The sequence below is a fragment of the Psittacula echo genome, assembly GCF_963264785.1.
Source record: "Psittacula echo genome assembly, chromosome: 5".
Taxonomy (NCBI): Eukaryota; Metazoa; Chordata; class Aves; order Psittaciformes; family Psittacidae; genus Psittacula; species Psittacula echo.
In genome coordinates, this window is record NC_137739.1 from 58,791,161 (window position 1) to 58,818,574 (window position 27,414).

A 27,414-nucleotide genomic window follows, 5' to 3' on the forward strand; every position below is an offset into this window, starting at 1 on the left:
GTTTTTCCATCTTCCAAACATTTTCTTCTCTGAATTTCTGGCAAAGATCTCCAAGATTCCGAGCAAGTTGTTCACCTTTTTGGCTAGATAACCAAAGTCATATTTTTAGTGCTAGTATAATGTGCCTGCATGGAACATGCTGTCATCATCTCTCTACAAGGCTTTTTATTTTGGAGCAGTCTTCCAAAGAAAACGCATTTCTTTAACATTTCTTTTGTCCCCTTCACCTGCTCCTAACTTTTATGCCCTTTCCCATGCTGCCAACAATTCTTGGAACAGATTGTCTCTACCCATGCACTAATTAAGCAGCTTGTTAAATCACTTTCTCCAAATCAAAATAACAAGAGGAAAGCCAGTCTTTGTACTCAAAGCATAAAACAGAATATCACATATATCAGTTCTATTATTCTATCTTTTTTTTTCAGCCACAAAAGTTACGTATGTCCTTAGTCAAAACATTTGTGCCAGGCTAGCGTAGACAGTGCAGGTAGTCATAGGTTCACACTGCTTGCCTTTTAGCTCAGTCAAATGCAAGCCAGCCCTGGACCAGAGCCTGGCACATACCTCAGTAAGGTGTGATGCCAATCTCAACAAGCTGTATAGCACCGGCACAGCACTGGGCTCCTTAATGATCAGCACTATGGTCAAATCAGCCTCAGTGCTGCCTATACCTGTCACTGTGGATTTCCTTCTTGCTTGCATTACTTCAACTCCCTTCTGAGTTACATCACTATTCCCTTCTCCCAGGGAGCGCAAGAATGGGTTAATAACAGTCATTCTACATCACTTCCCTGTACCTGAATGGATAATCCTGATTTTGGCCATTGTTGAGTCAATGCTTTCATTCATCAGTGCAATTCAAGGGGAAATAAAAAAATGCAGCTATGCTGGTTCAAAGAAAAGTGCCATTTAGCAGCAAGCATAGATTTATGAGCATCTGCTCAGCATCTAATTAAGAAATGCACTGAAACAGAGAAAGACAATTAGTGTAGCTGTATCAATCAGTGATCTAGTTATCTATTGCGTGACATGGCCACTTCAAAAAACCTAGCGAGAAAAGGAAAATTTTACTTCATGTTAGAAATATCTCCTCTTAGCAGGGTGGAGAAATTAAATATGCCTTTTCTTAGCTCTGTTTGGGCTTTCATTTTTTGTTTTGTTATTTGCTTTGTTTTCTTCCTCTACAGTGGAATAAAGCATCGGGATTCCTTCAGAACATTGCCGTAGTGATAAGGTATGTAACAACACCAGCATTTGTAAGCCTAAAGTGGGTACCTTGTTGGAGTAGATATTGAAAGGCTAAAGAGTGACATTTTGAAACTGGGAGTAGATCTTTAGTCTGGACTTCTTATATCTGTTTCTGGACTGCAGTTTTCAGTTTTTCTTAGTTTCAAATAACCAACTGAGCAGCCTTCTCTTGCCCTTCTCAGATATAATAACATATATCATCCTCTGCAAGAAATTCTTGCAGAAGCCTCTAAAGTATATTTTGTATTTACCATGAGATTTCTTATTAAACCTATAAAGACTGCAATATTGATGTCTTTCTAAAAAAAAACCCACTATTTGTGACTAGCCAAGTAACAAAACAGCGTTCTGTCAGGTAACTGGCCCACAGGGAGCGAATTTTACTCTAGGTGGGATAAAGATCTCAGAAGAGTGGAAGGAAAGTAAAAGGAGGAAGTCAGAGCAGCAATTCCAGGCAGAAACATGGAAAGAGTGGAAAATGCCTCACCCTTAGAAGTGTCCCTCCACACCACAATTCTCCCCCTGCTCCTCCCAGCCTTCTCCAACATTCTGTAGGAGCTGCCACTCCTTATCTGCAAAGGTAAAAGGAGGGCAGGGAGCACCTTCAAAAGGAAAGGTCTAGCATAGGGTGAAGGGTGCATCAAATACTTTGTCCCATGGCTCAAAACAGTTTTTATTGCCACAATGACACACATATGTGCCAATGCAAACATTTAAATCTCAATAGAGTGGTTAATAGGACAGCTTAACAGTCCTGAAAGGCAACATAACTCTGAATTTGCTACCTCCATCCAGCCTATTTGTAACTTTAAAGTAGCCTCCTTCAGTGAAAACAGAACAGTCCTTATGCCTGGGATGAGGCACAATGTACAGGCACCCTCATGAAATAATTTCCATCTATATCAAGATCCATCATATCCCTCTCATTCACTCTCTGATGCTTCTGTAAAGAGTTTTGGAGAATATTCTGAAGAACACTAACTAACTAGAATGGCTCTATGTATTTATTGAGGGAGATAAGGGATCAGCAGCCACTGTATTAGGAATGATTCTATGTTGCAGTTGCATTTCTGTCTTACTTTTCGTTTACTATCTGTGCTGCAAACATAAACAATCTTGAGGTTAGGATTTTCTTTAGGATACAAATCAGGTTTTTAGAGATGACAACACCTGCATCAGAACCTTGGCACACAGGATTTGGTATTTCAGCACTGTACTGTGAGCAACACAGAGAAGTTTCCACAGCAGTATGACCAAAACTTTAGGCTAGGTAATAACAAGAGGAGAATATTCACTATTAGTGCTTAGGTAAGGGTTTAACTTTCAGGATGATGATTGAAAAGTTTACGTGTTCTTTGGCATTTATCAGCAGCTTTCACCAAAGCACCTTAGCTTTCAAGCTTCATATAGAGTATCTAAGAAACCCTAGCTGCTCCATAAACCAGGGCAGAGTAGAGGGGAAGGAGGACCTCTCTCGACCTACTGACCACCCCCCTTCCAATACACCCCAGGATGCCATTGGCCTTCTTGGCCACAAGGGCACAGTGTTGGCTCATGGTCATCCTGCCATCCACTAGGACCCCCAGGTCCCTCTCCCCTACACTACTCTCTAACAGGTCGTTCCCCAACCTATACTGGAACCTGGGGTTGTTCCTGCCCAGATGCAGGACTCTACACTTTCCCTTGTTATATTTCATCAAGTTTCTCCCTGCCCAACTCTCCAGCCAGTCCAGGTCCCTCAGTTCAAGAAGGACAGGGACCTGCTGGAGAGAGTCCAGCGCAGGGCAACTAAGATGATTAAGGGAGTGGAGCATCTCCCTTATGAGGAAAGGCTGAGGGAGCTGGGTCTCTATAGTTTGGAGAAGAGGAGACTGAGGGGGGACCTTATTAGTGTATATAAATATATAAAGGGGGAGTGTCATGAGGGTGGAGCCAGGCTCTTCTCAATGGCAAACAATGATAGGACAAGGGGTAATGGGTACAAACTGGAACACAAGAGGTTCCACTTAAACTTGAGAAGAAACTTCTTCTCAGTGAGGGTGACGGAACACTGGAACAGGCTGCCCAGGGGGGTTGTGGAGTCTCCTTCTCTGGAGACATTCAAAACCCTCCTGGACACATTCCTGTGTAACCTTATCTCGGTGTTCCTGCTCTGGCAGGGGGATTGGACTAGATGATCTTTTGAGGTCCATTCCAATCTCTAACATACTGTGATACTGTGAACTCTTAATCATGCTTTCGGCTCCAGTGTGTCTTGTGTTCCGTAAGACATAATTGCTTGAGACTCTTGGGGTTCACTTCCAATGAACCTCACTGCAATTAAAAGCTATGTGACTAATACTAATTTTAGCAGGAAGCAGGCATATATGGTTTTACCCTCTAAAATAGTGGTTCCTGAACATTTCAAACCATAAGGACAGACCTTTTTAAGAAAGTGAGTTTAACTCACTTCCTTAATAAGAAAATTGGGATTCAGGCTTGCATGGAAATGCAACTCCTTGCTACTGCTTATAGTTAGATTATTCTGTATACTAACCTGATTTCAAACCAAATGACAGGTGGCAAAGATTAAGCTTTGATATAGAGAAACAAATAAGGTTCTTCTTTTTTCACCACAGAAGTCAGAAAAGAAACAGATAGAGGGAACAGTAGGTGTCCAAAGGACAGATATCATATTTGGTGGGGAGTGAAGGCAATAAGATTTGCATGAAAAAGAGTTTGGGAATGAGAGATTTGAGTCTCTTCATCAACTTGAGTCCGTGTTGTGAAGTGCCACAAATGGTGCCCAACGTGGGGCATGAAAACCGACTAGTTGTTGATCCAGTGGCATGGCTCAGCCGAACTGCTTGCTGAATGTAAGCAAAGGTGTACGCTGAAAGGAAGTGAATTCAAACCATACGGATTGTCTCTTGCAGGATGTGGGTCAGAGGCTGAGAATTATGGGGTCTGCTTTAACAAAGGAACAGGAAAATGTTCTAGAAGTTTTTGCTATGATTCTTAAGCAGTATGGGAAAAAAGTTGACAAGGAAGAATTGAAACGTATCCTTCTCTGGGCATCAAAAGTCAATCCGTCTAATATTATACCCCGGAGATTTGGGACAAAATTTGTGTTAATTTGTGGGACTGTGCTACAAACAATTATTAAGTTGCAGCCACTTTATTGAGCCCGTGGCGAGTTATTTCTGAAACTTTAAAACTTTATGCTGGCTCACAAGCACAGGGGGCAGAAGCGGCACCTTCATCTCCCTCACCACCGCCCTCTTTGCCAGACTCTGCCATGAGATCAAAAAGTCAGTCTGCTGTTGCTGCTCCTGTGGTTCTGCCACCTGATAATTCTGATGATGACCTGGATGGTCCTTTTGACCCGCAGCCTATGGGTCCAGAAAAGGAGCCTGGTTTATATCCGCAAGATCCTTATGACAAATGGGCAGCTGTAAAGGGAGAAGCGAGACGGGTGGAGGATGCAGATGTACTGTGTGCTTTCTTGGTGGTGTATGTCCTGGATCAAGACCCGCGGTGGGAAGGTCTCTCCTATGCTCTTATCAAAGGTATCAGGCGAACTGTGATCTTTCTAGCCTGATCATCTTCACAGGGTCCTTGTGCCACATTGTCATGGTTTAAGCCGGTCAGCAACTCAGCCACGCAGTTTCTACTCTCCCCCCCCCGAGGGATGGGGAGGAGAATCGAAAGAATGTAACTCCCACGGGTTGAGATAAGAAACAGTCCAGTAACTAAGGTATAACACAAATCACTACTGCTACCACCAATAATAATAATGATAAGGGAAATAACAAGGGAAGAGAATACGATACCACCCACCAAAAACGAGTCCAACTGAGCAGCGCGTGCCCTTCTGGGTAACTCCCAGTTACATCCCCGAGCATGACGTGCTGTGGTATGGAATACCTCTTTGGCTAGTTTGGGTCAAGTGTCCTGTCTCTGCTTCCTCCCAGCTTCCCCTTCTCCCTGGCAGAGCATGAGACTCACAAAGTCCTTGGTCACACTAAACATTCTGACCAGCAACTGAAAACATCGGTTTTATCAGTACTGTCCCCAGGCCGAAAGTCAAAACCACAGAGCTGCACCAGCTACTAAGAAGGAGAAAAAGTGACTGCTACTGCTGAACCCAGGACACATGTTCTGAACGTGAGGCCGTATAGTGGAGGTAATGATTGTCTGGATTTTGTGTTTCAAACATTGCAATTGTGTGAACTGTGCTTGTGGGATCCCTTGTGTGTATGTGTGTGTGTGTTGAGGGCAGACGGTGTTCTGTGTATTTTTTTTGTCAATTTTGCTTAGAAGTTTTTAACAGGGGGCGTAAAAAGGCAGTGAGGCCCCTTTAGTTGTCTTTAGTTGTTTGATAACCATGTTCAAAAGAAGCTGCCCTCCAATTCAGCTGCCAGTGCTCCACCGGTGGAATGGCCAGGATGGACACTTGGAGCCATGGAGAGAATTAAAAAAAACAAAATCTATTTCTTCAATCTATTGAAGTATTGGGGCAGTTTGTAGAGACACCAAAAACAAAGCCTAAAGAGCACCTGCAACAAGCTGTGTGCATGGGAGGAGCCCTGCTTAGTGTTGTTAAAGTAACCTGGGGGTGAATCCAAGACTTGGAGGAACAGATAGATCGGCTGAAACAAGAACTGCTAACTGAAAAAGCGAGAGGGGTAGCACAACCACAAGCTTTATCAGCCACCACCTAAGCAGCATCAGAGTGGCAGAAGAAGAAGAATTAAAAAACCGAGAGGAGGCAGACCTGAAAAAGGAAGGAGCCAGCGCAGCTCCGGTGTTTCCAGACTGCCTGGCACTTTAACTGCGGGTTAAACACAGCAAACTCCTTGATTGTTAACACTTTGCAGTTTACTTCTGCAGCTGCTTCACATTCCTTTTGCATCAGAATGCCTCTGCTTTAAGGAAGCACTTCAACCTGTCTTCTTCTCAAGAACTGATAATCTGGAGGAGGGGGTATATTTGTGTCCTCCTACCTACAGGTCCATAGCGGCTGCCTGCAAAGTTTGTCAAGCCACACCATGAGCTGGACAGATGAATGGAAAAACTCGATGCCTCAGCTACAGGAGCTGACTGTGAATACCCCAAGCAGAATGAGATAGAGGAAGAGAAAAATGAATGATTGCAAAACATCACTTAGGGGCAACTGAAAAGTAACTGCTTGAATATGTGTGCTTGTAATGTTGCTATTAGAGGCTGTGATTTTGTGTATAAAACCACCTGTATTTACTAGCCAGTTGCTAATAAGAAACTACACCTTGTATTGTATGGATTTGTCACTTGTAAAAGAGATGTTAGAGCATGCAAATTTGGAGCAGCTGCTAGAAAATGCTAAGGCAAAAGCTAGAAAGATTCTAATACTATGGTAGTGTTATAAAGGAGGCATTGATAGTAGATATATGAAACAAAAAAGGGGGAGTTCAGGGTTAACCCCACAAGAATGTATAGCGAAAGCTTGTTATGTTTTGCATTTTTACATTGCTGGACTTAGGATGGACCTCCTATACAGCACCATTTCGTGAGTTTTAAGAATTTTGAACGGGGGAAAGCTCATGTTAAAGTATGTAATCTTGAAACTCATGAATGGGAAGGCCCATTCCCTTTAATAACCTAGGGACGAAGGTATCCTTGTGTTTCCACAGATAAAGGACCTCATTGGGTCCCTGCACGATGGGTTCATCATGCTTTGTCTTCTGTCTCTTCATCACAAGAGGACTGACCCTACCATGGTTTCTTGCCCAGCCAAAAGAGAACATCTGTAGCCAATGCGACAGGACAAGACACCCTGTGCCTGTTGGTTGCCACACCTATGAGTCCTTTCAGACTGCTGTTGGAAGCAATTGCAGTCTCAAATCCTGTGGACGTCTGGGATGGTTGGGGGGTATAACAACACAGCCACAAGAAATTGATTTGTTAAGATCTGTAAAAATGGATATGTATCTGTATTTTCATTGTATAGTTCGAAACCAATTGTTAGTGCAGAATGTTAACTGTTCTTTAACTGTTTATTTGCTAGGCTAGGAGCACGAGTGAAAAAATTACATTAAGAATGTTTGTTTTGTTAGTTTTTATTAGCTTATACAGTTTCTTATTAATCGAGCCCTTAAGAAGATGTTGCTAGTGAATATACAAAACAAAGAAGGCGGAGATGTGGGGAGTGAAGGAGGTAAGATTTGCATGAAAAAGAGTTTGGGAATGAGTTCTGAGGCCTTGGTGCTTGACAAGCCCTGGGGTGATGGGTTGGAACGTTGAAGGACAGGGAAGGTCAAAGAGCGAGCCTTGGGAGGATGGGCCAGGATGTAGTTGTGGCAGGAATCTCAGCGGGAGGCCAGAGGATGTCGGGGTTGTGAGAGGGTCTGCAACACTGTGATTGGTCTATTTATCTGGAGAGTTTTACAGAGGCCAATGAGATTGAACGTTGTATGTACGTGCAGATTGGGAAAGTCCCGAACAAGGGCATAAAAAGGGCTTGGTGGTAATAAACAAGGATTTGAGTCTCTGCATCAACTTGAGTCTGTGTCGTGAAATGCCACAATATTCTAGATATAACCCCTTAATGTACATAAAAAAGTAGCCTGAGTACATTAAATCAACAGTGGAAGAAAGCCTGTTTCTGAAAACTCACTTTATCACTACTGCCTTGCCTCCATGTTCTTCTTTAAGGATGATAAATCATCATCCATACATTGATCCTTCATTCATCAAAGAGCTTAGAAACCCCTTCAACCCAGTGCCAATTGCCAAATGCTTTCTTATCTTTCATTTAAATCAGGTTTTTAGCCACTAATTGCCTACTGCACTTAAGTTTACTAATTAATGCTGTTTAAACATTCAAACAGGTGCTAAAATATTAGGCACCCTACAAAAATAAAAGCTAAAGTAGATGGAGAAAAGCCCTGAAGATAACAGAGAATCTTGGGTTTATATACTTCATCAGCTGCACTCTATCCACAATCAGAAAGCAATGTAATAAAAATTGCTTCCCAAATGAAAAATGAACCATCACAATTCACTGTAATACAGACGGATACGTGAACAGTAATAAATAAAGCCTTTGTATGAATCATGAATTCCTGACTAATTTTTGTACGGTATTTTGGTTTTAAGAGCTGTAACATACTCACTGCTGCAGTTCAGTAACAAGAGTATGACTCCAGTAAGAATTATTGAAGGCTTTAACCTCTAATAATTTTAAATAGTGAAGAAACAAATAATGAAAATAGATTAAAAGGCCTCACATAAATAGGCGAAACAGTACAAGGTTTCTTATGAAGGGCCCTGTAGTCAACAGCTACACTGTGCAGTGCCTAACATTCACAGAAAGAGGTGTTACGGTAATACCAGTGCTAATTAGTTTGGGGGATGAACTTCAATGCATACTGGGTTTCAGTTTCAGTGCCCTGGAGATGCCTTGAGATTTCCAGGTAACTCTGTACTTTGGATTTCAGCTAGTTTTAAAGCCTAGTTTTAAATCAGTCTTTCTTTCTCTGTTTATACTATTATCTTTCAAGCGAGATTGATTTGATTCTAAAATTGGAGCAGATATTAGTGGTGTTGACATGTTCTCCCTTCTTAGAGCTGCTGCCTTCTCTTTCTAGCAACACCAAGAATGCCCTTTCAACTACCTCCAGGCTCAACACTTCCTGGGGTTCCCTTTAGAGGCAGAATCACTTCAAGACCTTCATGATTCTCTCTTTGAAGTTGCCTCAGGCTGATGCTGTACTTGTTGCAAGCCTAACAGACATTGTTGATAAAACCAAAACATTTAAAAGATCTGCCAGAGATTTCAAGATCTGAAATTTAATTATTTAGGTTAATATTAACCCTTAAATTACATGCCAATTTACAAGTGGTTACTGACTTGCAGGATTGAAGAAAGATGTGCTCCGCAGCCAGTTCACCTAACCTTAGACTCTAAACTTACAGTCAGCAACAGAGACCAGTAGATATGAAAAAAATCAGCAAAAGGTTTGCTGCAGTTCAGTTACTTTCCCTGAAGCAGATTAGTTATAAGCATCACAAACTGAATTAAATGCCTAATTAGAGGAAATAAAATGCCAAAAGCTGGGATCCATATATTTTGTCATGAATTTTTAAGTACTAGCATATTATCTCAGCACTGTGAAGAAAAAGAAGCTTTCCTGCAGCTCAAATATACTGGAAGGGAAAGTGATCCAAAGACTAAAACCAGCATATTCAAGACTATAACACAAGTTAGGAGTTGAACCTAAAAGAGAATTCAGAGACAAATTAGGTTCTGGTGGATGAAGAGTCACTTTATGCAATGAAGTCACAGCCTGCACCCTTAGTTCATCCATAAAATTATAATTTGCCTGTATCTTCTACTGGCACTGGAGCACAAGGACTGCTAAAGCAGGTAATGATCAAAAGCAAAAAAACACTTCCTGCTATCATTCCATCACCATAATTAAACCACCAATTAGAAACATAAAAAAAAAAACAAACAGATGTGGCCTGCAATATCTCCAGCAGAAAACTACTTCAGAGAGAGGGATTGTAATTTTACCACTCCTGCCTTTCATCATTCAGTTCAACTTTGTGAGAGTCTACAGTCACACTTCTGCCATTGCTATACATACTACAGTGAATTGTCAAGATGGCCCTGCATCTGGACAGCTTTACATCCCAAAAAAGCAATTAGAACAACTCTTGTTAAGGGCATTGAAGGAGTCTAGACAGAGAGAAGCAGAGAGAGGACATTTGTAGAGTACTGAGATACTAACAGTCCTCTTTGTAACAGATATGTTTCTGATGAACTTGAGGACAAGGCACCCCGTTTTCCAACCTGAAGTACACATCTTGACAATGAAGTCCTGGATTTCAGGAATTCTCATACATTTTGACTTGAACAGTTGTCAGACAGTATTTCTTTAAGAGGACTGAAACATGCTTCCTCGCCGTACCCTCTTATTTTCTGCAGAGTGAAACTGCTTTTCAAGAGGATGGAGGGAAGAGTGCACCTGTCAGAAGTCGTTCACAACCCATTCCAGTGTGGTGGGAGATTCGCTGTTTGAATTTCCATATACTTAAAAAGAAACTGTTCTGAAGTCTTACTTTCCTGAGGAGAGCACATCAGCCTTAACTTGCTATAAACAAATTATTCCAAAGAGTCTAACACCTCAGCACTGACTGTGTTTTTAAAGACAGTTTCTTTTGGTCTAAATAAAGTTTGACAGGAAGACAAGCTGAAATACACAGAGGCAGAGCATTTGCGGACTGATGCATCCATGTATGCTAGCTGCTGCATATTGCTCTTCCAAGCTGCTCTTTCTGCCATGCTTTTTGTGTAGAGCCTATGCAGTTGCTGCAATTTCTGGATTCTTACTCTACATGCAGTCCTTGATTTCCCTTTTTTCATCAGCTAATTTACAAAAAGATGTCTTTGGATTTAAAGCAGAAGAATTGAAAATGAAATTAAAATGCTCAACAGATTTGTAAGGTATTGCTGGCATGCACTAAAGTGTATCTAGATTTTCTTATTATTCTAAAGTCCATTTTTAGCTAAATGTGCTTTATGAGGATTATGAAGGATTATATAGCTTTTTCTGTGTATTAGTTAGTATTTGTCTTTGTATGTATCCATAAACTTAGTGTTAACTAACTGCAAAATTCAGATCTGTATCTAGGTTTTGTTTTAATTCACCCCTAAATTTCAGGATGCTCAGATTTGAAATGTACATTCAGGTGCATACCTACTTGAAATATGTAGCATGTCACTAACCATTTCCCCTTGGATTATGGGGGCTTCATTCTGCTCACCATCCTTGTCTTCCAGCTCAGAGGGCTGGATACTCAGAGAACAACTAGTCTTACTATTAAATACTGAGGCAAAGAGGCATTAAGAACCTCAGCCTTTTTCTCATCCTTTGTCACCATGTTTCCCATGCATCCAATAAAGGATAGCGATTCTCCTTAGCCCTTCTTTTGTTTCTAATGTATTTATAGAAACATTTTAAATTGTCTTTTAAAGCAGTAGTGATATTAAGTTTTAGTTGGGCTTTGGCCCTTCTAATTTTCTCCCTGCATAACCTCATGACACCCTTGTAGTCCTCCTGAGCAAGTGTTTATTTGCTCCTACTTCCCCATTCTTTTAGCAGTGTCTTCACATCAGCTTCACTTAATTTCTATTCTTCTTCTGACCTTTCAGCCTCCCTTTGTCTTTAATTTCCATCTGGCTTCTTCCCTCCAAAATGTTCTGCTTCACAACCAACCTGCTATTTGATACTATCATGCCCTTTTCTCTGACTATATGTTTTCCTGTCCATTTAAAATCATTGTTTAGAAATCAGTGTTTCTACAGAATTTTAGTACACTGAGGCCCTGTTCATGGCAGGCTTCGATGGTATCAAAGTACTAATAGCCAATAACAGAACATAGTTAGATCTGTCTTTACTGCAAAAGTAATAAATTCTTACTAGATTATGGAAATAAAGGATTTCTTTCTAGTGGCTAACTTTTTATATTTCTCAACCATTTTTTTCTGTGGTGAAAATGACCCAGGAAATTGTAAGGCTGAGCTCTGAACCCTGGAATTACACTCGTGAATCTTGTATCATTTTGGAATAATGCTGTATGTGCACCAGTAGGTTGAGTTTCACACCCATCCTGAGAGCTCTGTCCAGAGACAGGATGCCAGCAGATGGCAGATTGATCATTGCAGTGGACAGTTCCCCTGTGGAAGTTCTTGAGTGATTTATCTTTTTTTTTTTTTTTTTTTAATTATAGCTTTTTTCCTTACAGAAAAACACAACGAATAATACTACGTTAAAAAAGAAAAGTCAGGGTGTTAATTTCCTCAGTGGGTTTTTAGCAGCCAATGCAATACACACTGATGCTGGCTAATCATGAAAAACAATAAAACAAAATAAAAGAGGTTATGTTGGCTTTTGGTTTATTTTGATTAGATGCCAGGAAGTGGAGAGGAAACTTTTCTATCAATCTTCCATTAACTTAATCTGCTCAGAAATGCAGGCATCAGGCGGTATATTCAGAATTACAAATTGGACCTTACTAGCTAACGTATCACTTAGATTATAACTCATTTATCTATTAACCATGTACCAGATTTTGAGTTCAGTAACAAGAGTGCAGATCCAGAATGATTTCACTGTTTTGCCTAGGCAGTGATCTGGATTTACATTTCTGGCTTTGGGAATGATCGCATCTGAAAGCTTGATTCAGCTGCCAAAACTGATGCTGATGTGGGGCTGGAAGAGAATGTGCAGGGTGGGGGCTGCCTGGCATGAAGTAGTTGGGGTCCCTGGGCTATTGCATTGCCCTATGGAAAGAAGAAATAAAGATGGCACTTTGGAAACCTCAAAAGGCTTTTTTGCTAAGAACTCATTCACCAGTGTCTGATATGGGTTTGATGTAAGCCAAGGGAAAGGAGGAGGGAGAACAAGGAGAGAGATAATAGAGCACATGGATGGACAGAGGGGAGACAAAGAAAAAATACTATTTTTAAGTGTTCTTCCTCTGCACAGTTACTCTTCTGTACATAACTTCTTTCCCAGAATCTGTTTTCCATCCATTTTCAGATAAGGAATTTGTAAAGACAATTACTGACATTTGTACAGTAACAAAAGAAATCAGAGAAGCCAAAAATCCCTAAAAAGAAGTGAAATCTCTAACAGAAAGAGTAGCTAGGGTAGGTCTGACGTATTCAGAAAGTCAAACAACAAAGTTTAGGAAAGATAGGGCTTTGACAGTTGATTAAAGAAAGCTTTCTACCAGCTCAGTGGGATTTCTCTAACCCCTACCTCAGCCTCAGTCCCATCTTCAAACTAAGAACTACTTTTCCTAAGACTCTTTCAAGGTAACACCTATTGCTGTCTTCCAGGAAAAAGAAAAAAAAAGAAAAGAAAAAAAAATGTATAATTTTCATAACATATCTCTTAAATCTAGAGCAAAATAGGTTCTCTAAGCTGAAAGACAGGTAGCAGATGTGACTGTTCTAACAAGTCCCTGGTTCAGTGAAGTGCGAGTTGTTTAGACAGGCACTGTATTTCTGCACATAGTCTATTTTCTTGAGACATGAGCTTCAGAGATGCAGTGTTGCCACCATCCACGTCTCTGGCGCTCACTCACATCCCTGTATTGCATTGTGCCAGCTGTGTTGCCATACCTATCCTCAGTGTCTTGGGGTAAGCCAGAGGAGTGAAAGCGGTAACCACGCAAGAACTGTTCACAGTTGCTTCACCTCAGAAGCCAGAAAATCCTGGCGTGCTCTCAGAAGCATGTTGTGCCCAGTCTGAATGCATCTATACTGAACTGCACGATGAAGGAAGATATGTCAGTTACACTCATCCCATCTACTTCCAGTGCGAATCTGAATACTTGTTACAAGGTTTGAATAAAGACTAACTGAATTTAGCCTATATTTAGTCATTATAATGACAGCTGCTGTATTCTGTAACTGTGTACTCTGCCTCTGGAGTGCTTTCCTTTCTATCTTTAGATGCTTGCAGTCTCTGTGTGTACAGAGCAAGCCAAAAGAATGGGTTTGTTCTGCTGTTTATTATACAAACAGTCTCAGGTTGTTCATAAGTTCCCTCACACAGGTAAGATAACAATGCTACTTTCAGGGTTTTATGACACCTTGGAATGAATATTTAATTCCTGCAGTGTCTGGAAACTTTTGCCAGATGAAAATTATTTATAAGAATTACCAACTTTTTAAGTAGATTTTGAGTGTGTACATGGTTTTCTCAGGTGAGCTGGGAGAACTGATTCACCACTGAACCCAAATACTGAATGCTTGTGACCAGTGGATATGGTGACACTGTACACATCCATTTTCGGGGGAATCACATTTGTATGTTTGTGGGAGCAGACCAGTAGCCAGGTTCCGCCCCAGATTAGTGAAGATGGGACACACAGGAATAATCAGTAGCTGAGTAGATAGGGCTTATGGGGTGAGAAGCTACGGTTTACATCTCTGACATGGTTCATGATTACTTCTGCAGGACAGATGGCGCAGACTAGCCAATGTGTGGTGTTTGAGGTACCAGCATCACTCTGCCAGTGCCTCCCTTTCCTGAAACGGAACATGAAAAGTTCCTGGCTTTAAAACACAATATTTTGCAAGAAAATACTTCCAGCCTTACCTAGTCACAAATGAATCATTGTTTTCCTGGTTATCTACACGCTGAAACAGTGCCAGCATTTTGGATTACAAGATGAGCAGTGGCATGTGTCCAGCTCCTCTGCTGAAATATTCTGTTAATATTGTGGGGGTAGTGTGTATTTTATACGAATGGATCTCTTTCCCCCTTTAAGGAGTTCAAATTGTTCTTAAAATTCCTACAGCATGTGTGGGCTGATCACTGCAATAGCTAAATGTGGCATTCTTAGGCTCTAATCTGTGCTGCTAATTAATGTAGATTTGGTGGAGCCCAAAAGGGGTCATGTCAGAGGCAGCAGAATTTCACAAGGACAACTCCTCTAGGAGGAATCTTCCTTTCATCTTTCCAGCTATGCCGAGGGTTGCCAGGGGCAAGCTGTCCCTTGTGTGGCACAAGCTCCATGCTCACAGTTATACTGTTAAATGGAGAAAATGAAATGGAGCAAGAAAAAGGCTGTTAAGGAAATGCACTGGGTGAAAAGATTGCTGTGCCAACAGAAAAACCTTCCTCTCCTTCCCTCCCTGGTAAGACTTACCTCCATTTACTCAGCCTCCAAGGGAAGCATCACACAGGTCACTTCTAGAAGTTCTGCTTCAAAAAGAGAATCCCTGAACTGAGCCATCAGCAAATTAGCAAAACAGCATTTGCCAGGGCAGTGGCAGAGGCCCCTAAGGACATTAAGCATCATCTCAACTAGACATGCAAATATTTCATAGTGCTGAACATGTAAAAAGGACTGCAGGTAACAGCAACAGAATTAAAAGCAAGTCATACAACACAAACAAAAAAACTGACAGTGAACTTACTCTGAAAACTTTTTCCACCCTTGCAATACCCTTCCCAAACATGGTTCCAAGTTGGTCTCCAATCCCAGCCAGCAAGAAGCCAAAGAGTGGAATCCCAAAGATGGCATACAAGATGCAGAAAACCTTGCCTCCAACAGTGCTTGGGGCCACGTTCCCATACCCTGAGGAGAAAAAAAATTGTCAGGTTCTCAGAACTTATACATGGCTTTTTTAGGAAAACTAATGGGTTTAGAAAAACTGCTGCTCCTGCAGGTATACCTCTGTTCCACATGTAATTCCTATTTACAGACCTCCTAGGTGAGATACCCACTGTGATTTAGTTCTTGTAGCCTCAGTTACCCATGTTTTCTACAGATTCATGTCCCATTGAAAGTTGTTGTTTGTTTAGCTGATCTAGCTTGTCTTACTACGGCCCAGAAATCCCTCTGTGCTGGCCTGGTGACTGCACACTGCTGCTCCTCTTGGACTGTGCCAATGACTTCCTGATGGGGGTATGATTCACCTGATGAGGCTCATTTTCCATGGTTAGTTCATAATTTCCTCAGTCCTTCATCACGCTGACTGGTTACCCAAACTGTATTCACACTATGCAAATCTGCCTTTGAGCTCTTTATTCAGCTCCCCTTTCAATTTGACAATAAAGATCCTAATGTTTATATATTTGTCAGGGAAATCCCAAGCACAAATACAAGCTGGGCAGTCAATGGATTAAGAGCAGCCCTCAGAAGGACTTGGGGGTGTTCATTGACAAGAAGGTCAACATGTCCCAGCAACGTGTGCACTCACAGCCCAGAAAGCCAACCATGTGCTGGGATGCATCAAAAGAAGCATGACTAGCTGGTTGAGGGAGGTTATCCTGCCCCTCTACTCTGGTGAGAGCCCACCTGGAGTACTGCATCCAGTCCTGGAGCCCCCAGCATAAGAAGGACATGGATTCGTTGGAGCAAGGCAAGAGGAGGGACACAAAGATGATCAGGGGGCTGGAGCACCTCTCCTATGAGAGGCTGAGAGAATTGTGGGTGTTCAGCCTGGAAAAGAGAAGGCCCCGGGAGATCTTTGAGCAGCCTTCCAATGCCTAAAGAGGACCTACAAGAAAGCTGTAGAGGGACTTTTTCAGGAGCATGTACTGATAAGACAAGGGCAAATGGCTTCAAACTGAAAGAGGGTAGATTTAGATTAGACATTAGGAAAAAGGGTGATGAGACACTGGCACAGGTACCCCAGAGAAGCTCTGGCTGCCCCATTGCTGAAGTGTTCAAGGCCAGGTTGGACGGGGCTTTGAGCAACCTGGTCTAGTGGAAGGTGTCCCTGCCCACGGCAGGGCGGTTGGAACGAGATGAACTTTAAGGTCCCTTCCAACCCAAACCATTCTGATTCTATAATTTCATAACATTTTTTAATAATTTTTAACAAGGAAGTTTTTAAGCCTTTTCTCTGAACATCCTACTCCACTTATATATATAAATCAGTATTGATGTCATAATAAAGGTGCATACATGCCTTCCTTACACCCTCTGTTAGCGTAACCCAAGGTTGTTGAAAAGATGACAGGTTCTGACTAAGATATAATTTTTCAGCTGCCTATCCTAAGTGAAAACTCATTTTGGCCCAAGCATGTTTAGGCACATTTGGTTTCAACTCCCAGCCCTGTAACTCCAGATAAAATATTGGAAATATCTGACACGGTAGAAAAGCAACTCTCCACCTGTCGTATGCAGTAAATACATGTACACACCACAGTTTGTTCAGGCACTTCCCTTTCCCGCACTACACACGTGAATTTAACTGTCAAATCTACACAGAGCATTATGATTCCAGTACCCATGGTATTTCTGTGAAAATGTTAGTGTTAGAGAGAGTAAACAGGAATTGTGGCAGTAAAATTTGCACCTTTTTATTTAAGATCAGCTACCTTTATGAAAACGTTACAGAGATTTGTATTCTGACTATACATAGTTATGTGAATATTAAAAATGATCACACAATCACAAATCACTGCTGAAATAAAGTGGAAACACAGAGCACTGAGGGAGATGGAGATCTGCTTCATCTACAGCAGTTCCTCCTGGTTGTTGGGAATTAAGGCTGGGCTCCCAGGTCCTATATCCTGTTAGATCTGTGGCACTGGCATTGGACATATCTCACTGTCATGGGATAGTGAAAGCACTATGCTGACACAGAGCACTGCCTCCCCACAAACCCACAGTTGTTTTTATGGCTGTATCGATGATCCCATATTTCTCCTAAAAGTCCAAGAAAATCCAGGCTCCACAGGCCAATGGACTGAAGTTGACCAGGTAGTCTGCCAAGTATCTGCCTAAGGGAAGCCCCAACAGGGCTTTGGTGGATAAAATAACATCATTTTCATGCCCAGGCACAATACATAGACTTTATGCAGCCTATAAAAACTTAATTCATGGGGAATTTAAAGCAAATGAGGCAAAAATCCAAGCTCTTCTCAATAAGTTGTTTAAATAGCAGATGCCAATGAATATGCCTACATAAACTATGCCTACATGGTGGCATTTATTTTAATGAGTAATTTAAAAGCTTGTCACTTGGATCTACTGAGTAAACAAATATTAAGGAAGGGTTTTATTACATTTGATTCAGAAATGTTTTCTTTCTCACTATCCACTGTTTTCATGCTACCATTAAAAATGCATGATAATGTAGCTTAGCATATAGAGAAACACAGGGAGGAGTATGCTCTATACAATCATTCTTTCATCCTCACTTTAGCAACAAAGAAAAGGCAGAGCCAAAGGCACAGACTCCGCTGTTTGAGATAATCACCACAGCAAATCTTGTAACTGCCACAGGTTGAGTTTGGTGCCGGTTTTTGTACTTATTACCTGCATAAAGATTTTGTAGAATTCAGTCAGATTCTCACACTTTACTGAAGGGTTATTTGGTTATCAGATTTTTCTATACAGTCACCAGTGTGTGCATCACAGCTGTAACATGGAGAAGCACTTTATCCAACATTTAAATCAGAAGACTACTCAAAGGCAATGCAAATAAAAAGCAAAGCTTGCCAATAGTTTCCAAATAATCAGATCTTTTGACCTCTAACCATGACAGCATTGAAATCGACCTTTCAATTATACAACTACTGTATAGTTATCATGAGATTAACTTTATCATCAATGTTATGAGTTTATAATTTATTTCCTTCAGACCATCTTCTGAAATCCCAGCTACTTGAACAATCTTCAAGACAGGTACTGGCTCACTAAGGAGAGGATAAAAACCTTAGTGTATCTAAGGCCAGCATTCAGAGAGGCTAACTATATAGGACATAATATATAGTGGGGACAGATGATAAGGTTCACTGAATAACGAACTTACTGAAATTAGTGGTTCAAGAAAAGTAAATGGATCAGTTCCGTACACCCTTTATCTAATACAGAGAAATGTTACCTTACAGGTAAATTCATCAATAATATTCAAATCCAAATTCCCAGCAACCGTAGAATATTCATTTCATTGGGTATCGGTTCTTGACCTTTCTAGTGAAAATTAAGCCCACCTGCATCTAGATCAAGAACAGATTATAAATCCTTAGCTACAATAGTGCTACTTGTTTTCAGTTCAGCATTGCTGTTCTACGCTAATTGTATAAACAGTTTTTGGTATTTACCCTGAGGCTCAATACCTTTGATACATACTAGAGGCACGCCTTCTGAGAACTGAGAGAAATAGAGTTCAGCCACTTCATTTCTACCTTCCTCAGATTTAATTCTTTACCCAGGTTTCAGTGTGACTATGCATTTTAAAAGATAAACAATAAACATACCTATAGTTGTGATGACTGTTCCAGCAAAGAAAAAGGCACTTCCAAGGTCCCAATGACTGCTGTTTTTAGAGGAATTTCCTATGGGACTGACTCCTGCATTATCAGCATCAATAGCATGCTGCAGAGAAAGAGAGAACAAATCAGCCTTACACATGCCTTACCATATCCTATGCAAGTTGGAATAAGCTCCAGAGAGAAATTTCTAGGACCATAGGAACAGCTTAGATTTAAACTTTTTAATACCTGCTCAAATTACAGTAGCATCCTCTGCACACAAGAGCTGAATATATGACTGAACTATAAGCTGTTAAGATGGAACAACAGTACAATGCATAGACAAATGACAGAAGATACAAAACTTTTAAGAAGAAGACTGACACCACAAAGAGATCTATAAATATCGTACTCAAAGTAATAAATGCCAAAGGAAAAATTCCCCAGTAGAACAGCTGATGTTAGAGGCAGCAAGAAGGGTGGTAAATAAAAATAATGTTTGTGAAGTCAACTGAAGCCAGTCAGCCAAGAATCTTAATTCCCAGACAATTTATCATTGATTAAGTTATTTATATTTTATGCTAACTAAAGAAAAAATAGGATATATATTCCATTTGAAATGAAGGAATATGATAGCTACGGAAATACCATGAAAAAACTTTACAATCAGCTAGGAATTCCCAGTTGCCACACTGGGCAATATCGTATGTCTACAGACAGCATGGTGTAGAGACTCCCAGCTAGTGCTTGAATGAAATAAATCCAGAACAGAAGCTGAGGTAGCTATATTGCTTCCTGGGTGCTGTCCTATGTCTCACACAGCACTGAATCAAACCAGGCAGACATAGACTGCTGAATGTTTGCTTGGAGATTTCTAAAAATGAACTATACTGTATCATGGCGAAACATGCACTTGCTTTTCATTGCAGCTTCACAGTCCAAAGGAAAATACAGCTAAATACATCAGCCTCCAAAGCACAGAAATAAATCTCTCATCACCAGCTGGCACATTCAGCTCAATTGCTCTAAGTTATGCCCTTTGGTACATATTGTCTAGTTACTTGTCGATCTCATGCAATCTATTGCCTGTCAGAGAGAAATTCAGACCTCACTCTGGAACAGGAGCTAAAAATGACTGCATTTCAAAGTAAACCTCTCCTTCCTAAATGTTCCCCTCTGTTTCTAGTAGTTTCCATGAAACGAATGAAAAAGGAACCAAGCTTCTCTCTGCCACTTACCGTTTTCAGCTCTTCCCTTTCCAGCCTTTCTCACTTTCTGTTCCAACCTCACTTCACGTTGCTGTTATACTGCCAGATCTTCCCTTTCTCTCTCACTCTGATATTTGCTCCTCCTCCTAAATATTGCCACCAGTCTTTAGCCTCGGTTATTTCAGTGAACTTATTGCCACGGTTCAACAAGAGAGCTAAAGTTCTGCCTTTCACATCCTTTCTTTCTTTGACTTTGTTCAACACAGAATCCTCACCTATCAATGCAAGTTTCTAACTTTTCTTATTCCATTTCTATAACCAAAATCTTCTATAACGAAAGCTTCTCTTTTGCCTTTGAATTGTGATCTACAAATTATCACTGTGATTTTGTATTTCACCTTTTTCTACACGGTTTATGAGCAAAGTTAACCATTTTACTATTGCCCCACTTCTCACCTGTTCTTCTCTACAATTTGTCTCCTGATATTCTCTTTAACCTCATATTCTTTTGTGATTTTAGCACTGATATTTAAATACATCCATTTAACACCTCTTCTATCCCTAGCTTTCATGATACACTTGTCTCCTCATTCACTTCTTCCATCTGATGGCTCGTTTATCACATTTTTTCTTTTCTTCCCTTTTCATTTTGCACTTTCCCTTACTCATTTTTTGCCTATATTTCCAATTGACTTCATTGTTATAAATATTCCTTTACCATATTTTTTTCTTTAGGCTAGTTTCAGCTAATCTGCTCCCCAGTTTTTAGTTATTCATTACGATGCCCATCAAAAAAGGATCTCAATGGGAGAACAGGGGCCTGGGTAAGAACAAAGGCCAGGTATATCTAAAGAGATAAGTACAGGACAACCTTTTTTAGCATAAACGCTGCTACATGCCAGGCTAAGCTGATTGTGGAATTACAGTATGAGCAAGCTACAGACTGGACTGTTTGCATTTTACTTGGGCAGAAAGCCAGGGCTCCTCGGCACCTAACCATACCTCAAGAAGCAGGGATATAGAGAAAGCAGGTGCTTAGCACCAAACTCTTTGAAACAGCTTCTGTACCAGTTGCTGGCATACTATGAGTGCCATGAAAGCAGAGATCATTTGTTTGTTTACCCAGAAGAGTGTAAATCAGTGTAACAGACAGGTTGCCTGTTTAAATAGGCCATGACACACTGTCGGGTACTCGGCATGTTACTTTTGCCAAGGAATGATGCCTGCCTTCCCTTTGAGTGTGTGAATGTCAGTGCAGTAATTACAACACTTTAGTGTTTAAGTTTACATAGTTTAGCAAGTCTGTTAGGGCCAAGCACTAACCCCTGACGTTAAGGAATGTCCCATTGCCTTAGGTAGCTTTGAGCTTCTCAGGCTCCCTTTTCATCCAGTACAAATTCACTTTTTCTTTAAAGCTTGACTGACATCATTCATTTATAAATATCCAACTATCCCAATGTTAGGTCTTAATGCATAATGTTTTGCATACAGCATGGAGGACAGAAAGGGAGCAGTAAGAGAGCAGTCCTGCAGTTAGCAGCGCATAAATTTGCAGTTTCAGGTCATGCAATGAGTGAAGGACGCCTTACTACGACCACCACAAGTCCACCTACACAGAAGTATCCTGCTAGATGAAGATTGACACAAAACTCAAACAACAAGACTATCAGTGGCAAGACTCTCACAATTCACACAGACCATGAAATTTTACAACGTTTTCCCATCCATGAAACTACAGGTAGGCTTTGTTCCATGACCTGAAGATCTGCATCCTCAGGTTGTCTTGGAGTAGAGAAAGAATCAGTTTCTAGAGTGCACTCTGATGGCAAACTTTCCACATTTAAGACATTTTAAACTAGTAGTTTCAGGAATTTTTATAGTTGAAGTATCATCAAAAGTAACAGGTCATCAAAGCATACTTACTCCTTTCCTGTTCCCTTCTTCCTTCTCAGGGAGAATTACATGCACAGTGCACTTTCTTTAAATACTTCTTATGAATTCAAAAGGCATTCTTCTTTAATGAATAATCATTACTCTATGGTAATTTATCATTTGAAATGCCACCCATTCAGGGAAGGCAATAACCTCAAATAACTCAAAGGGCTGTAATTGTCTTTCTTGCTGTTCGAGTAATGTGTGTGTCCTAAAGCCGATAGGCAGATATGAGTGAGGGAAATGACAAAACTACCAAAGTAAATCAAGTAGTCAGTATTGCTGAGTTTATATTATTGTATGTTTTTTAAACATATATTTCTGATCACTCTTTTCAGTTTGGTTCCCAATCGTTGTGTACATGTGCATTTTACTCTTGGGCCCTTTGGTATCAGCACACTGTGGTCTCTCTGTAACCAAAAAGACATGGTCTGGAGAATCTGCATGGGACTGCAGGCAAAGCCCACATCAAAAGCCCAGGATATGTGGTGATACTGGAATGACTGAATCCTGTATTCCCAAAAAGAGTACAGTCTGGACTCCATCTTAATCTGGAACAGGCTTTATCAGTTCCACCTGTTGATATTCAGGCAGCAATATTTAAAGACTATGAAGCATGGGCCTACCTTGGGCTGCCTAGTTCTTAACATTTAGGACGCAAAGTCCAAAGAAAGCTACAATGAACATTAACTTGTTCCATCGGGTGTCAAGAAATCTCCCCACAACATAAGATAAAAATAGTATCTCTTCTCTATGGATAAAATCAATAATATTCCTCTTATACCAAATAGAAATTACTGGGGTTTTACCACCTCAGTTCCTGCACCCACAACACCATACAAGTGGCAGACTCCAGCTCTCTGCAGCCCTATCCTGCCCAGCCACAGGCTCTGTTGAGCTGGGGTCTGATCCATGGCTGATGTTCGTCCAGCCTCACCTGGTGAGGTGCCTGATAGTCTGGGCTCGAGGATGCCCCTGGCTGCCCCCAGCCAGCCATCCTCCCTGGCTGGCACCAGTGGGGTCCACAGCTGCCAACTCCCTGTCCCCTGAGGTACAGGTAGTCCTCACTGTGCCAGGGTACTCATATATCTCATCATCCCTGGTGCACGAGTGAGTACCAGCCTTTGCTGATGCATTAGGTATCTTGAGTGCTAATTAAGAACAATTATATCAAGAAAATGTCTAGAGTCTATTAGAATCATAGAATCATAGAATAGTTAGAGTTGGAAAAGACCTTCAGATCATCTAGTTCCAACCCCACACTAAACCATGTCGCCCAAGGCTCTGTCCAACCTGGCCTTGAACACCACCAAGGATGGAGCATTCACAACTTCTTTGGGCAACCCATTCCAGTGCCTCACCACCCTTACAGTAAAGAATTTCTTCCTTATATCTAGTCTAAACTTCCCCTGTTTAAGTTTGACCCCGCTACCCCTTGTCCTACCACTATAGTCCCTAACGAAGAGTCCCTCCCCAGCATCTCTATAGGCCCCCTAAACCAATGCAAGGCAGTTTTCTTTTGCTATCTTCATATATCTATCTTGAGATTTTAAAGAAAGTAAAATTTACTACCAGGAGTTGAGGTGTCAGTCAATTTGTTAAATAAACCAGTACTCTGTGCACAATTTTTCCAATTGTATTGAATTCTACATCTTTTGTCTCTAAAATTAAATTCTGGGACTAAGACTGAACCTCTGCTTTAAAGGCTGAATTGACTGATTCTGTTTTTTTCTGGAAAGAAAGGCTTTTATACGGTTCACTTGTTTATGTTTCTTTCATTTTTCCAGTAACATCCCAAGCATGAAGGCAGCAAATAATTTCCAAGGACAAGCATAATAATACCCTTCTTGAGTGCTGAGCTATGAAAAGAATGTACCCTATGTGTAACCAAGGATAGGAATTTGATAAAAAAAGGAAAATCATGTTGTCTTTTTTCTAGTTCCGTTAATTCCTCTCCACAGATCATGCTAATCCAATAATGATTATTTCCCTTTACAATTCTTTTCCAAGCAGATTCCTATCAAGCATACAAAAAGTTGTTTCAATTGCCTTTCATGCTCTGATGTTTCTCTATTACAATGATTAGGATGCTTCTCATTAGCAAGCAGCTTCTAAAGACTAATTCCTTAATAACTTTTCTCCATACTCCCTACCTCTCTAGTTATTGTCACCAGTGATTAAGGGATCTTCATAAATTCCCATTTATTCATTTTTCCACAGCAGCACCTTCGAAGGACCGCGGCCAGCAATTCTTGTTCAAGTATAATCAAAAGTAGTAAGCTTTAAAAGACCATCCCTTAAATATTTCTGTGCATCCCACAGAAGTCTTTAGGTGACAATCGAACAGAGTGTGATTTACCTCCACCCATAACAATTTGATTGCCATGCAAGCACTGTGTCTTGAGGGCAGACCTATGGCATTCAACAAGAGACATGCACAGAGATCTCAGTCCAAACGGCTTAGCTCACTGCAAAATTCTTAGCTAAGTTCTGGAAGCAACGTAGCTACATGACAGCTGCAGACTTCTGCAGCATCCTAGGCTCAGTCTGCCTCCTATACAGCTGGAGTATCTCTGGACTGAAGTTACAAAGTAGAGTAACTGCACCAACTTATACATGATCCAAGAGATATGAATTCTTTTTCTCATATCTTTTAGGATCTTTTAGGGGAAATGAGGTAAAATAAAGATCAGGGGCAGAAGAGAAGTAGGGACATATAGCAGACAACGTCCAGAGGCACAGGCAAAAGTTTCAACAATCAGGTCTTTGCCATTGTTTTGCTTCACAGTTGAAACAGATTTTTCCTGTCCCCAGTGACAGGCAAGCCTTCCCCAGAGTTAACTCAAAAAAAAAATTATTTTTTTTTCCTGCTACTTCCAGAGCTTTCTTCTAGCACATGGAAACCATCCAAGTTCTCTTCATTTTACTAGGTAACAACTAGAAATGACAAGCTGGCTCATGAACCTGGCAAGCAGCTGAAAACTGAAACATCTTTACAGTTTCATTCCCTTCCTTGCTTACCTTCAGGGCAAAAGTAGTTCAGAACACTAATCAAAAGTGCCTATCCAAAATATGAACTCTTTATAACATAATTAGCCAGTTAAGCCTGCATAGCTTATTTCCGGCTAAGCTTTTCCTTTTCAGTTAGCCTGTAACTCTAATGAACTGCTGTAGTCATTAGTGCACATTGATAATATGACTTAGTTCCCAGGTAGGTGATTCTTTAATTTTTTTATATTATAATCACTCACACTCCTAAATTAAACCCTGAAGGAAAAGGAAGAAGAAAGCAGCCCCCCAATAACCTAAGTAACCTCTTACAGCGGCAAGCTCCTCTCACGTTATTGTGCGGGGCTTAGTATGAAAACAGGACTCATTACAAAAGTTCCTACTCATACACAGTGTGCAGGCTACATAGAAACAGAATATGAATACCTTTATCAGGTCCATAGGAATTAGTTTACCAAAACACATCGATGGTCTTCCTTCCTACCTCTCCTAATGATAGATAACATCTGATCTTTCTGAAAGGTGCAACCTCCCCACTTTACACTCTAAGTATGCATTTTCACAAAGGCAAGATGACTTTGACTCAGCTACTAATAAGCTTCTGCTATGACATGTAAGAACAATAATAAAACCAATGACAAAACACACAATTTTGTAATTTTCTCATTCCAGTACTCACCATTGTCTCAAGTTGTAGATCACATAAGGTATTAAATAATGAACAAATGTCTTCAGAAGCAGAAACGTGCTTTAAAAATGTACAGTTAAGAACGCCCAATTCAGGTGGCTTTAAACAATATAGACTACACTGTGAAACACTTGCTGGTGTTAAGAAAAAATTATCAATCGTTGTGTTAGTATTAGACAAATCTGAACCAAAACCCAAGAGATAAATACAAATTTAAAATACTTCATGAGGATTTGCACTTCTTTCATCACTGTATTGTTTCTGAAGTCTATGAATGAACTTCACAGTCTGGACTCAACAATTCGCATGTGTGGTACCAGTACTAATATTTGCAGTGTATTATTGGAGATCAAGTTGGAAAGGATGTCTCATCTACAATAAACTTTAACAGCTTCTTCGTACAGTGCTGTGTCATTTCCTTATAGGTTTTCCAAAGGAGAATCCTTTGAAAGATTGAAATTTAAGCAAACGGATAGATATATCCATCATTAGCCTTGTAAAGACCATGACAGTCCTTTCCTCTCCTCCTTAAATGATTGTTCCAGAGCTACTCCCACAGGAAAACGATACAAACTGGTTCTAAAGGTCTCTCGTATTTGGAGAATGTGCTTTTCCATATTCTCCAAAGCACAGAGGTGAAGCAACAGTTATTCTGGAGAGCATGATCTGTGTTCATCTAAATGCTTTCAGGTAGCCAAATAACATGAATTATAAACAGCTCCCTTTGTAGTAGCAAGGACCAGCAGCAGCTGGCAGCACAGCAGCCAGGACCCATGGAAGTTGCCACATCAGTCTGAAATCACAATTGTAAAGGCAGACGCAGCATTTGGTGCAATGCAGAAATGCATTGTGCCAGCCAGGGAGATGTCACTTTTGAGATCATGAAAATGAAGGCATGAAAGCACAGTGTTAAATCTATGAGATTATCTTCAAGCAGTGGTTCACTGTTATACTGTGCAAGTTAGTTACAATTAGAGTTTTCTGTATCAGCATACCCAACTACATCCCTGGAGCCACTTTCACACCCAGACTTACAGCAGAATCCAAAGGAACTTGCTCTTTATTGACAAATCTGTTTCAATATTTCTCATCACTTGGCCTTAAGACATTCACATGCTAAGCTGCTAAACCAATTCAATTTACCTTTGCAAAATGATTTCCGGTTACCCAGTGTAATGCCTGAGGGCATACTGAAATCTCGGGAGATGATAAGATTTTTTCAAAGTATCTGCCTTCTAAAGACACAATATGCCTGTATTTTTATTTTAGTGTCACCACTTTTGAGGTGAGAGAAGAAAAAAAAAATTGTGTAAAATAAGGAATTAGAATTGGTGTGTAGCTTAGAGAATACAGAATAAGGACTATTTAAAACTCTTTGCACTGCAGTTGATATGCAGGAGTCTACCACCCTGTTTAGGTGCTTTGGTTGTTGCACTTAATATGTGCTCTGCTTTCTGCTAGAAAAGATAGCATTTTACAGATCTTTTAATAGTGACATTCCCATCAAGGGAATACAAATTTCTTGCTTTTAGTGGTTTTTTTAAATCCTTGAATCAGACAGCATACGTTACATCTA

The 27,414-nt window shown here is 40.6% G+C and overlaps 1 protein-coding gene across 1 annotated transcript in view; it reads right to left on the minus strand.

Moving 5' to 3' along the window:
* Positions 1–27,414, minus strand: part of KCNK10 (potassium two pore domain channel subfamily K member 10) — a gene marked incomplete at both ends in the record, with an annotated part of 66,761 nt that overhangs the window by 11,082 nt on the left and 28,265 nt on the right. Inside the window, 2 exons of the mRNA XM_080620187.1 lie at positions 15,209–15,369; positions 19,008–19,125. Coding sequence (XP_080476313.1) covers positions 15,209–15,369; positions 19,008–19,125 — 279 coding nt within the window. The remainder of the gene's footprint in view (positions 1–15,208; positions 15,370–19,007; positions 19,126–27,414) is intronic.